Here is a 13,300-nt window from a genome sequence, read left to right on the forward strand (position 1 = left end):
GTCAAGACATTGATGTACTTAATAGTAGTAAGGCTACAGCTGGAATACTGTGCCAAATTCTAGTCGCCACACTATAGCAAAGATATGATTTCACTAGACAGCATACAGAAGAGATTTATCAAGATATTGCCTGGTCTACAACAAATCAGCTATGACACTCCTGCTCCTAGAGAAACTTTCATCTCTCTGCTACATGACATACTCCCATATTCTGCAGATGTAACACATCACCTGCCCTGCCATCTTTAATGTGTTTTGCTCAACTAATGAAAACACTTCATAAGTGGGGTAAAATAAAGTTAGGTCTTAGTTCAAACATTTCCTTCTATGACAATTCTTTATTGCTGGAGATTATGTATGTTCTTGAAAATGTAAGTAGATTTTTCACTCTTGAAAGTTAGTTGATGAAATATGGCAATACGCCAGTCAGCAACATAATTCTATTCCATGTGGTTTCAATAGCCAGGCAGTTCAGGTTAACTGCAAAATACTAACCGGAGTTTGAAACCAGCTCAATGTCGTTTCCCTCAAGAACAAGCTCGTCTTTCTGGGCCTGGGAAACAATACATGAAACACCTGATGCAAGGAGAAAGAAAAGGGAGTTACAATGAAGTATGTTCCTCCAAAAACATTTGCAGAAAATGCATAATGTTATCTTTACTTACCTGGCTTCATACGGACTCTACGAATATACTTCTCTCCGAGGAAGTTACGGATTTCTACTAGAGATCCCGAATCCTGAACAACCACATTAATGGGAAAGTGAGCATAGACGGATCTCATCTTGTAACGGAAGCCCTAATTTTGGAAAAATGGACAAAAAGACACATTGTACATTTTTAGCACAAAATTGTTGAAATGAAATGAGTTACAATTAACCAATGTTCAACATTAGTCAAGAATTCAGATTTTAATTGCTTGCCAGGAATTTAAAAATTGACCATTTGGTTTCAAAAAAAAAGACAATGATGCTCCATATTCAAGAAGCTCAACAAAATCTGCCACTTTAGTATGCAGTGAAGTTAAGGAACTCCTATACTTTATCAGAGCAAAACACTGCAGACGCATGAATATTAATCTCTTCTTTCTCTGCTGCATTTCAGTATCTTGCCTTTATGTGGATCTCATTTTTTTTGCCTTAAATGAGTAATAATTTCAGCCAAAAACATAACAAACCACCGACACAGACATCGAAGTAACTAAAGATGCAATGACTGCAGCTGCTGACACTTTACTCAAGGGCAAAAACAAAGTACTAACGATGGTGATCCACAACATGTCACTTAGTTCGTCCACAGTTGCAAGACAAATCAAATCTTCAGGTAGATGATATCTTTCAGCAACTATAGCAGGACCTGAAGGACAATGAATGTTTCTTTTGGTTGTTCAATTAATCCATTGACAAGGAAAATGCACACACTGAAATCAGACTGTCGCCCGAAGCTGGAGTTGAACCTGGGTCCCTGTTGCTGGATGCTACAGTGCTAACAAATGAGCCACTGCAACACTCCATAAAACAGCAACTGTCTGTGCGGAGTTTGCACATTCTCCTCGTGCCTCCATGGGTTTCCTCCAGGTGCTCCCATCTCCTCCCACAGCTCAAAGACGTGCACTTTAGGCGGATTGGCCATGCTAAAAATTGCCCATAGTGTCCGGGGATGTGGGAGCTAGGTGAGTTAGCCAAAGGAAATGCAGGGTTACAGGGATAGGGTAGTGGGAGGGTCAGCGTAGACTCGATGGGCCAAATGGCCTGCCTCCATACTGTAGGGATTCTAAGATTCATCACTTCTTTAAATCCTTACTGAATCTACGCTGCCTACAGTGAACTAACCTTCCACACTGATGTGAAGTAGTCAAGTTGAGGGAAGATCCTGCAAAGATTTAAGATTGATGCCTGAAATTGCCATTTTTCTTACATTACGGAATTAAATGTGCAGTGAATTGACAAACCAAGTGTGGTTCTTAATTTCCTGTTCCTTACAGACAGAACTTCAACACTAAACAAGCTGAACTCAAATGCAGGTAAAGAATAAACAGCATGTGATTGGTGCAGTAAATGCATTTAAGTTGAAACTTGGTCTGTGGTCCTCATAATTTAAAAAAATACACTGCAGAGTCTAGACAAAATACCAGAAAAATATAATCAAAGACAAAGAAAAACATAGCCATCCAGCAAAATTCTGTGTACACTTGAGAAAGCTTGCAGGGGAATTCAATATGATGGAAGAAATCATGTCTGTTTCAAATCCATTCCCTCAACCTGACACTGGCAGGATGGTTATTACAATTCATCAGTTGTTTGATTTACAAAGAAAAGAAGTTGACATGGAGATGATTACTATGCAAAGAGCTGAAAGTCAGATCAAGGGACAGATTTTTGAGAACGTGTAAGCAATCCTGCACTTTTAAAGTGAAAGCTTACTTTGGCTCCACATACCTCTCTGACTTAGTATTCTCCCCAATGAAAGTAATCAAGACCAGGTATCATTCCATCTCACAGACAGCCATCTTATGGACTGTAAAGAACTACCAGACTCAAACTACACCAGAGACTTCCAGGCACTGGCAGGTGATGGGCAGTCAAAGATGTCATGCAGATATGATGAGTAGAAAACAAAGTAATTAATTATATGTGCACTTGATTTTCAGATTTCTTACTGTACTGAAAAAACTGAATAAATTCTATGTTCTTAGTAGTAATCCTGAGTCACACTTAAATTAAAATGTGAACTTGTGCTGGCCTACGTGAACAAAATACGCCAGGAATACCACACAAATTCTCAATTTGTCATTGTATTTAAAATAAAACTGCTGCCCATGGAACAGTATTTCAACTAGAAACATGGATCTTTTGTGATGAAGTTAAAGACATGTTAAGGAAGCACAAGAGATCACCTACTCAAAGTTACTTACTAATGTGACACCCTTGATCATATTCTGTACATGACTGCAGATTGTCCGCACTGTGGCCAGCTCTTTTCTGTTACCCCACCATTTGTCAACTCGAAGCTAGGAAAAAGAGAAGGCAATGTTATTAATGATTAGTAAACATGAAAAATCAATAATATCTATACTATGTTGAGGAAGTGAATAATTTAACTACTGCAAACCCCAAAAAGGAGAAACTTAATTTAACAAGATGCGTTAAAGTTTCAGCAATAAGAAAACATACTTAGCAGCACTTACTAATTAACTGTGTCTGATGAATTATTGACTTTAATGAGCAACTTGCTTTCAAGACATTGTTATAAAACCATAGCCACAATAGAAGATACTGCTATGGAGTATACTAGTGTACTGAACTATGTTTAAACTTCCAGTCATAAATCACAACCGCAACTATATTTCTACAGAAGAGCACAGATAAAGATTCCACAGTGACGGTAATGCATGTTTTCTCATCAAGTTGCAAGTTCAGAAAAATGTTAAAAGATGTCTTTCAGCTGATGGTAACAGAGATCTGAAAATGTTCAGATTGTTAAAGCAGAGATTGCCGATATTGGAACTAACAGATTTCCAGGCTGAATTAATGTAAAATAACAATCTTATAAACACCAACCCCCATGTGTTACTGGCACATTGTGAAAACGTTCAAATTACAGGAACATTGTAGACACCTTTCCCAAAGTAGGCCCATAATTTTTAACCACATTAAACTGACTTGATATTGAACAGAGACACTCAAATTGACAAAACACAGATTCAGAAGTAAAACAGCAAGTTCACACTCACTGCAAATACGCTTGTCATGAGCCATTTAATATATTCATAGGTACAAATAAAGCATCCAATTGAGGAAGTTATGCTGGCTTCGACTTCTTCCAGCTGCTATCAAGGTCAAGTCACAGTAATCAATATTGCAGCATTTCAGACATTTAGTATGTCAGAACTGCACTGATTTAATGACTAACAAAAACATCAATGTGGAATGTTTGTGCACACCTGTTTTAAAAGCAGTAGTTTACCTACATCAAGTTCTGGGTCAAATATCCCTTCGCCAAACCACTTATGCTTCTCTCCATCTCACCTGTCAATCTCCCATTCTTCAGGCAGCCCCAAAGCAGCCTTTCCTTTCACTCAACTGCGCCAACATTTCATTCTAGTCAACTAGCCTTTTTGATATCAAATAACCTTAATTTCCACAATGTCCTTATTTTTCATCTATCAACCTTATTTCGTTTGCCATGCTTTTTCAAAGCGTATCTCAAAGCTCAAGAAGCCACACCTTCCATGAACATCATTTACTATTTATTACTTACATACAAACAGAAAGCAAACCAAATTAAATGTCTTTTGAATGACCTGACTGCAAAGAATTTAATAGATGGTTTTAACTCCAAGAAATCCAACCAATAGAAATGACAATTAGCCAAATGAGGACCCATGGAACCAACTGGTTATGGTTGCCATGCAATCAATTTTTAAATATAATGATCAGATTTTTAATAAAAAATGTATATTCTAACAGAGAGGCAAAACACATTCAAATGGTAGCATCTGAAAGCTTAGCCCAGCAACAGCACAATAAATGTGGAGTTGGAAAAGCACAGCCAGTCAGACAGCAGAAGAGCAGGAAATTAAGCATTTCGGGACAAAACATGGACTTTCCTGCTTCTTGGATGCTGTCTGACTGGCTGTGCTTTTCCAACTCCACATTTATTGTGCTGTTGCTGGGCTAAGCTTTTGGATGGGAGAGAGGTGGTGAGAAGTATGCATCTTCATCCTGCCACTCTTTGCTCGGCAACACTACCTACAGCCCTACAATTAACTATTTTGAGTCCTGCCCTGATTTGCCTTACCAAAGTGCAACATCTCACATTTATCCAAATTAAACTACATCTGCCATTCCTCGGCCCATTGGGTCATCTGAACAAAGTCCCAATGTACCGAGAATCTTATTCACTGTCCACGACACCACCCAGTTTGACATCACCTGCAAACTTACAACCATACCTCCTGTACTCACGTCCAAATCGTTTGTATAAATGACGAAAAGCAGCGGAGCCAGCATTGATCCTTGAGACACCCCACTGGTCACAGGTCTCCAGTACAAAAAGCAACCATGTACCACCACCCTCTGTCTCCGACCATGAAGTCAATTTTGTATCCAACTGGCTGGCTCCCCTTGAATCCCATGTTATCTAACCTTACTAACCAGTCTACCATGCAGAGCCTTGTCAAATGCTTTGCTGACGTCCACATAGAAAACACCTACCGCTCTGCCTTCAATCTTCTTTGTTACTCCTTCAAAAAAAAACTCAATCAAGCTAGTGAGGCACAATTTCCCTTGCACAAAGCCATGTTGACTATCCATAATCTGTCCTTGGCCTTTACAGGTGCACATAAATCCTGACCCTCACTGACTTTCGGCTCACCAGTCTATAGTTCCCTGGCTTTTCCTTCCAGCCTTTCTGAAGTAATGGCACCACATTAGCCAACCTCCAGTCTTCCAGCACTTCACCGAAGGCTGTCAATGATACCAATATCTTAGCAAGGGACCCAGACAATCTTTTCCCTAGCTTCCCACAATGTTCTGGGTAACACCTGTTCAGTGCCCAGGGATTTACCTACCTTTGTGTTTTAGACCTCTAGCACCACCTCTTCTCAAGACATCATTATTCATTTCCCCAAGTTGCCTAGCTTCAATGTCTTTCTCCACAGTAACACTGAAAAAAATAATTGTTTAGCATCTCTCCCATCTCCTGTGGATCCACACATCGATGGCCAAGTTGATCTAGGTGCCCTCTTCCCTCCCTAATTACTCTTTTGCCCTAATCTACTGACAGAATCTCTTTGGAATCTCCTTAACTCTATTTGCCAAAGCTACCTATGTCCCCCTTTCACCCGCTCGACCTCCCTCATAAGTATACTATGGGAGGCAATGGCTTAGTGGTATTATCACTGGACTATTGATCCAGCTAATATTCTGGGGACACGGGTTAAAAATCCTGCCATGGCAGATGGTGGAATTAAGAGTCTAATGAGGCCCATGAATCAATTATCAAAAAATCCATCTGGTTCATTAAAGTCCTTCAGGGAAGGAAACTGCCACCCTTACCCAGACTGGCCTACTTGTGACTCTGGACCCACAGCAGTGTGGTCGACTTCTAACTGCCTTCTGGGCAATTAGGGATAGGCAAGGAATGATGGCCTAGTCAATGATGCCCACATCCCATGAATGAATTAAAAGAAACAACTGCTCTTACACTCATCAAGGGAGTCACTCAGTCCCTACTGCCTATAACTACATGCCTTTTTTTTCCCCTTGAGCCTCAATTTCCCTCGTCATCCAGCATTCCCTACACCAACCTTGCCCTTTACACTAACAAGCACACACTGTCTCTGAACTCTCTCATTTTTAACTGCCTCCCCCTTCCCAACTACGCCTTTACCTGCAAATAGCTTCCCCCAATCAACTTTTGAAAGTTCCTGTCTAATACCATCAACATTGTCCTTAAACTAATTTAGAACTTTTAGATCAGTTCTATCCTTTTCCATAACTAGTTTAAAACTAAGAATTATGATCACTTGCCCCAAAGTGCTCCCCCATTGACACCTCAATCCCTTGGCCTGCCTTATTTCCCAACTGAAGGTCAGGTATGGTATGGTTCCTTCTCTGATAGGTACATCCACATATTGATTAAGGTGGTTTTTTTGGATACAATTAAAATTCCACCCCACTCAAGCCCTTTATATTATGATAGCCCCTAACTACAGCTATAATGTTAACCCAACCAAATTACTAGCAGTCATGCATCTTTCTCACTGTATCTACAGGGTCTCCATTTTCCTGAAACTGCCATTCACCGCACCCCCTCACTCAAACTCCTCATTGCCTCCAACTGCCACTCCAACAGATCCATGCAGTCTGATAGGGATTTGCAACCAAACACTTCCTGCAGTCTTCAGGAACATCTGACAGGAAAACCACATCATCCTGCTAAAAGCCATTTCTGATCCTTTAACAATCTACAGATCCAGAAGTTATCTAAAAAAAATACACACTTTGCTCAAAATCACAGCATTAGCACAGTCTGAAGAAGGGTCTAGGCCCGAAATGTCAGCTTTCCTGCTCCTCTGATGCTGCTTGGCCTGCTGTGTTCATCCAGCTCTACACCTTGTTATCTCAGATTCTCCAGCATCTGCAGTTCCTACTATCTCTGTTCAAAATCACTGTTCTGGGATAACTTAATACCAATCCTTAATATTAAAGTCAACCAAGAGACAGATCTCAGTATGAACACAAATACAAAAATGCCCTCACCTTAAAAATCAAGACTTAGCTGATCAAGCTCAAAAACCAAAGGTCACCCTCTTCTCCCATAGTTTCAGGCAGTGATTTTCATTTGAAGTCACTGATACCTCTGCATGCGGACGTGAAGCTGGATATTAGACCTTCCAGAGGAGGAATTTCTTGTCTCAAAGGTCAAGCGTTTTAGAAACTCCTTGCCACAGACTCCTTGCAGAGTCCTTGTGTATATTTAAAGGCAAGACAGATTCTTGAAAAGTAGGGGAATCAAGGGTTAGAGAAAATACAGGAATGGCAGAGCAAGCAAAGGACCGAACAGCTTACTCCTGTTCCAATTTCTTATGATCTTGAGGCTCCGAAACAGCAATGACAGGAATGACCAGTAGATTGGTTTAAATAGTTGAGTGATGGATAGATGTTTGCTTTCTAGGAGACTAGGACCAACTGCTCTTATTTTGGGATATGCCTCTTCAACCTGCGCAGCTTGATGAAACAACTGTTTAAGCTTTTGTGTGAAAACTAGTATCACCAAAACGCAGCAGTCCCAATGCCCCGAACAGTCACTGGATTATAAATTCACCATTGCTTGAATAGTCTTGAATTTACATGCTTCTTACTGTACAGTGCATACAATTAGTTAACTAAGTTATCACTGAAGTACACACATATCAAATCTACACTCAGGTCTTGGAAAAATAACTGGACCAACATTTTTAGCTAATGCTTCCACCAAAAGTTAACAGATGTTTAAAGTTCATTACCTTCTTTTTCTTCAAGCCAAGAAGGCTGAGCTCTAGGTTAATGTGATTAAATTCTCTGCGCAATGTTCCTCGAGGCCCTTTTACAATGACTGTACGGCCTTTCAAAATCACATCGACTGTAAACAGATAATAATCGTTACAGCACAAGATATAACAATTGGTTATAAATAGAAAACCAAACTAAAGTTAGATACTGTACCATTGTCAGGAATGTCAACAACCTGGTTGCTGAGAATGGTCTTCATTCTGAGAAGCAAATAAAAATTGTTTAAGACAACATAAAAAAGCAATACAACAGCATTATTTACAAAAATAACTTCCAAATCAATAACAGTCAGCTGTAACGAGCATCACATGGAAGTGTAGCCCGAAACATCAGCTTCCCTGCTCAGCCTGCTGTGTTCATCCAGCTCTACACCTTGTTATCTCATCACATGGAAGTGTATCCTTAGAAAGTTTTAACTTGAGAGTGTGGTACTGGGAACACTGCATTGTGCTGAAATGCTTTTTGAATCACACAATAAGACACTATGTATATCATATCTTTTATAAATTCAGGATGTCACAAAGCATTTTACAGTCAATGAAGCATGCTTTGGAAAGCAATCCTCTTTGAAAGTCATTGTCATAATGTAGGAAACACAGCACCCCATTTGCACACAGCAAGGAATCTGAAACAAACTTGCAAAGTTACCAGATAGTCTGTTCTTGAGATGTCTGATGAGGGAATAACATTGTCTAGGGCACCAGGAATAAATGTTCAACTCCTTAAAATTAATGTCAGAGGATGTTACTTCTGACTGACAGAGAAGATAGGATTGGAATGTTAAACTTCATTCAAGAGAAAGTACCTCCAATAATACAGCCTTGATTGTTTACACTGGATTCAGGCCCCATGTGCGTTCACAGCTAAATATGATCTATAAAAACCAAAAGAACCGTGGATGCTCTAAATCAGAAACAAAAACAGAAATTGCTGGAAGGCTACACGGTGGCTCAGTCGTTAGCACCGCTGCCTCACAGCGCCGGGGGCCTGGGTTTGATTCCAGCCTCAGGAGACTGTGTAGAGTTTGCACATTCTCCCAGTGTCTGAGTGAGTTTCCTCCAGGTGCTCCGGTTTCCTCCCACAGTCCAAAGATGTGCAGGGTAGGTGAACTGGCCATGCTAAATTCCCCATAATGCCCAGGCATGTTTAGGTTAGGTGGGTTAGACATGGAAATACAGGGGTAGGGGAATGGGTCTGGATGGGATGCTCTTCAGAGGGGAGATGTGGACTTGTTGGGCCAAATGGCCTGTTTCCATACTGTAGGGATTCTATGAGCTCAGCAGGTCTGAGGAACTGAGCTCTGAGGAAGGGTCATTCAATTCACAATGTTAAGTCTGATTTCTCTCCACAGATGCTACCAGACCTGCTGAGCTTTCAGACATAGGAACAAAAACAAAAGTTGCTGGAAAAGCTCAGCAGGCCTAGCAGCATCTGTGAAGAAAAATCACAGTTAACATTTCAGCTCTGGTGACCCTTCCGGAGAACAAAGCTTTTAGACATGATCAATACTATGGTATGACTGGAATAAAAAGGTTTACATTGTTTCTTGGCCAAAATTTACTTCAATATCAATACCAGGTCCTTTTTTAGTCTTTAGGAACACTGCGCATTATTTGGCTGCTGTATTATTTACATTACTACAAATGACCACACTTCACGACAGCCAACTGACACTAGACCAGGTGCATAACTGAAAAAAAAATCGCAATTTAGCATAAGGCTGAAAGTTAAGAGGTTGACTTTTCAGATAGATTGGCTGATACTGATCAAATCTGTTTTCAATTAGAATTTCTGAAAAGGATGAAACTCGAAGATTTGAAGGTTCAAGTGGAAGACACAGGCTGTATTAATGTCAGTGGAAAGTGGCAACAGTGGCTGCGAAGAAGTCTCGGCCACTTGCAGTCAGCATCTACACCTTCCTTCTTAAGTGGCACCAGAGTTCCATTTGGCTCCGAGAGCTGTTCGGGCTCTTCACTATCTAGTGACTGAAATTCGGTTCCAGTGCAGCCGGTCTGACACCCGCACAATATCAGTCCCCTGAGTGACATGGTCTTCAAACCGGAACGCAGTCAACTCTTCGTCCCTAGGCCTGACGCGCAGGCTCGGTCAACAAGAGACGCACCAAGTTAAGCCTCATCCGCCACAAAAACTCAGACAATATCACCCTGAGCCGCCGCACAAAGTTGTCCCCTTTATTTTAAGGCTAAACTCAGCCCCACAGATACACAGAGACAGCCGATGAGGACCGATTCCCCCGGAGTTGATTAACTCCCGATATCTCACCTCACTCAAGATGGAGGAAAGGAAGGTACAGTCCCGTCTGCCGGCAGTTGTAGAGAAACGTGCGGCGTCACCATGAAACGTCAGCACGCACAGCCGCGGCCAAGACAAACTCTTCCGGTAGATTAGTACCTCCGGAACCAGATCATCCCCAATGGACTACAGTCCACATTCAGCCTTCCCAATTTGGCCCCAGCCGTGACAATGTCTACATTCATAGCATTGAGATCCTTCAGAAGCGTTTCTCCCTGCGACTCCTGAAACAAAAGCATTTCTGATGAAGAGTCTAGGCCCGAAACGTCAGCCTTCCGGCTCCTACGATGCTGCTTGGCCTGCTGTGTTCATCCAGCTCTACACCTTGTTATCTCTTCCGGTAGATTTCCCTCTTTCCTTCCATTCATTGCTCAACCCACTGGAGTGGGTATACTATACTAATTGATAGTTTCATTTCATGAATTCCTTCTGTTATTTTACTTGTGCATTTAAATGAAAACATCTTCCTTTGATTCAGTTCATTTGACATGAATAAATTGGCTGTAAGGAATGGATAGAAATTCATTTATTTCTATAATTAAAATTGCTCACCGGACATGTAAAGCGGCTAAGGTAAATATTCATAAAATTGTAAAGATACAATGCACCTGTGAAATCCAATGAAAAAGAAAGACTTCAATTTACAAAACAGAAATGCACAACCGAAGTGTAACTAACATTATTAAATGTGAATCTTCCATCTCAAATCCTTAATGAAATGCTCAGTTCAATGGCAACTAATGACCTTTTCCTCAACTGCAAGATATACGTATACATGCCCTATGAAAGGATGTGGAATTTCATCATCAACCTTACTTGTATTGTTTACAACATTATGTTGAACCGGTTATATTTAGAAAAGTCAATTAGTGTATGCAAAGGATGGAAAATTGCTGTCAAACAATTACTTTTCCACATAATTCTCTTCATATCAATTAAAGATAGTGCTACATGTCAGGGTTGGATCAGCAGAACTTAATACTCACAGCAAAATCCTATAACATTCAGCTGGTTATGATTTAATATGGTGGTTTATATTTTGGCAATGACAAATAATCTTAGAATTCCTACAGTTTGGAAGCAGGCCATTCGGCCCATTGGGTCCACACTAACCCGCAACAGCATCCTATCCAAATCCATCCCCCTACCATATCCCTGTAAAACTGCATTTCCCGAGGCTAACCTACCCAACTACCACATCCCTAGACGCTAGGGGCAATTTAGCACAGCCTATCCACCTAACCTGCTCATCTTTGGACTGTGGGAGGAAACCCACGCAGACATGGGGAGAATGTGCAAATTTCATGCAGACAGTTCTTTACACTGATGAGCCAACAATAAACATCAATCCTTAACAAGCCGCCCTTGCCAAATTTTGGGTCCAGGTTCATAAATGAAGCCTGCCGTAATTTCAAAAATATGATTTCTTAGTTTTTATTGGATACTCAAGCATTTGTGATATGCTTGTTGGTTACGATAATTAACCTCACAAGGTGGATGAGTTGTGATAAGACATAAAGAATCAAAGCTGGAGAAACTGAAGATGAATTGTGCAAACAGAAACAGCAAAAAATGACAATTAACTTTTCTACAGCACCCCACAAGAAGAAAGGGAAATCTATAGACAATCAGAAGAGTAAATACCAGTAGGATGGTGAAAGTGAACTAAAGGTTGATAAGGAAAAAGACAAAATTGCTGAGAAGTAAGTGTCACAGTGAGGAAGAAAAATGGCTGAAAATGCACCTAACAATGGCGCCACTTAAAGAGCATCATTAAAGTGACACATGTGTAAAGTGGAATTTTTTGGAAGAGGAAAGGATGCATGCTTGTGTTTGTTCAGTTAACAATTTGTTTCAAATGGATATCAAACCAGAAAGTCATGATTTCCTTAGTTATAGAGTCACAGAGTTATATACCATGGAGAAAGACCCTTCAGTCCAACTTGTTCTCGCTGACTAGATGTCCTAAACTGATCTAGTCCCATTTGCCAGCATTTGACCCATATCCTGCTAAACCCTTCCTATTCATATACCCATCCAGATGCCTTTCAAATGTTGTAATTGTACCAGCCTCCACCATTCCTCTGGCAACTTGTTTCATACACGCACTGCCCTCTGCATGAAAATGGTGTTCCTCAGGTCCCTTTTAAATCTTTCCCCTCTCACTTTAAACCTGTGCCCGCTAGTTTTGGATTTACCTACCCTGGGAAAAAAAGACCTTGGCTAATCACCCTATCCATATCCCTCATGATTTTATAAACCTGTATAGGTTCAGCCTCCGACGCTCAGGGGAAATAGCCTCAGCCTATTCAGCCTCTCCCTATAACTCAACTGCTCCAATCCCAGCAACATCCTTGTAAATCTTTTCTGAACCCTTTCAAGTTTAACAACATCTTTTATTTATATTGCTCCATTTAGTACAGTCTACTACATCCATTTACTTATTTATAGTTTTTTTCTTGTCTATGAATATCATGGAATCCCTTCAGTATAAGTAGTGGCCATTCGGCCCATCGAGTGCACCGACCTTCCGAAGGGCGTCCCACCCAGAGCCACTTCCCCACACTATTCCCGTAACCCGCATTAACACCCCAGCCTACACATCCCTGGATATTATCTTGGTTTATCGTGGATGAATTCATTAGCCAATGAATGCCACGTAACTTTTTTTTAAACGTTTGTGTTTTTAATACTCTCGATACTGTCGGCTGCATTCCAAGATAACTCCTCTACGAACGTGAAAGATGAAAATAAACTCCTTCTTAATGTGAGACAACAAGGTGCAGATTCTTAATGTATTTGCCTGCACGTAAAACATTTAAGAAGATGCCGTAACTGTAATTAACTAACAAAAGATGATCACATTATGTTATATAAGCAGTTATACAACGCAATGTCCAAACGCAAGCTAGTCAGCCAAATCCCATGACA

The 13,300-nt window shown here is 40.6% G+C and overlaps 1 protein-coding gene across 1 annotated transcript; it reads right to left on the reverse strand.

The window, feature by feature from the left end:
- Positions 1-318: 318 nt before the first annotated feature.
- LOC109928179 (60S ribosomal protein L9) lies at positions 319-9,215 on the reverse strand. The gene is made up of 5 exons (XM_048592287.1): positions 8,210-9,215; positions 8,011-8,126; positions 2,914-3,009; positions 666-798; positions 319-576 (listed from the first exon to the last, which is right to left on the reverse strand). Exons 1-5 carry the CDS (start codon positions 8,253-8,255, stop codon positions 491-493), a joined length of 477 nt encoding a protein of 158 aa, XP_048448244.1. The 5' UTR covers positions 8,256-9,215; the 3' UTR covers positions 319-490.
- Positions 9,216-13,300: the final 4,085 nt, after the last annotated feature.

This window comes from Rhincodon typus, unplaced genomic scaffold, assembly GCF_021869965.1.
Source record: "Rhincodon typus isolate 14 unplaced genomic scaffold, sRhiTyp1.1 hic_rhity00000977, whole genome shotgun sequence".
In the NCBI taxonomy this organism is placed as follows: Eukaryota; Metazoa; Chordata; class Chondrichthyes; order Orectolobiformes; family Rhincodontidae; genus Rhincodon; species Rhincodon typus.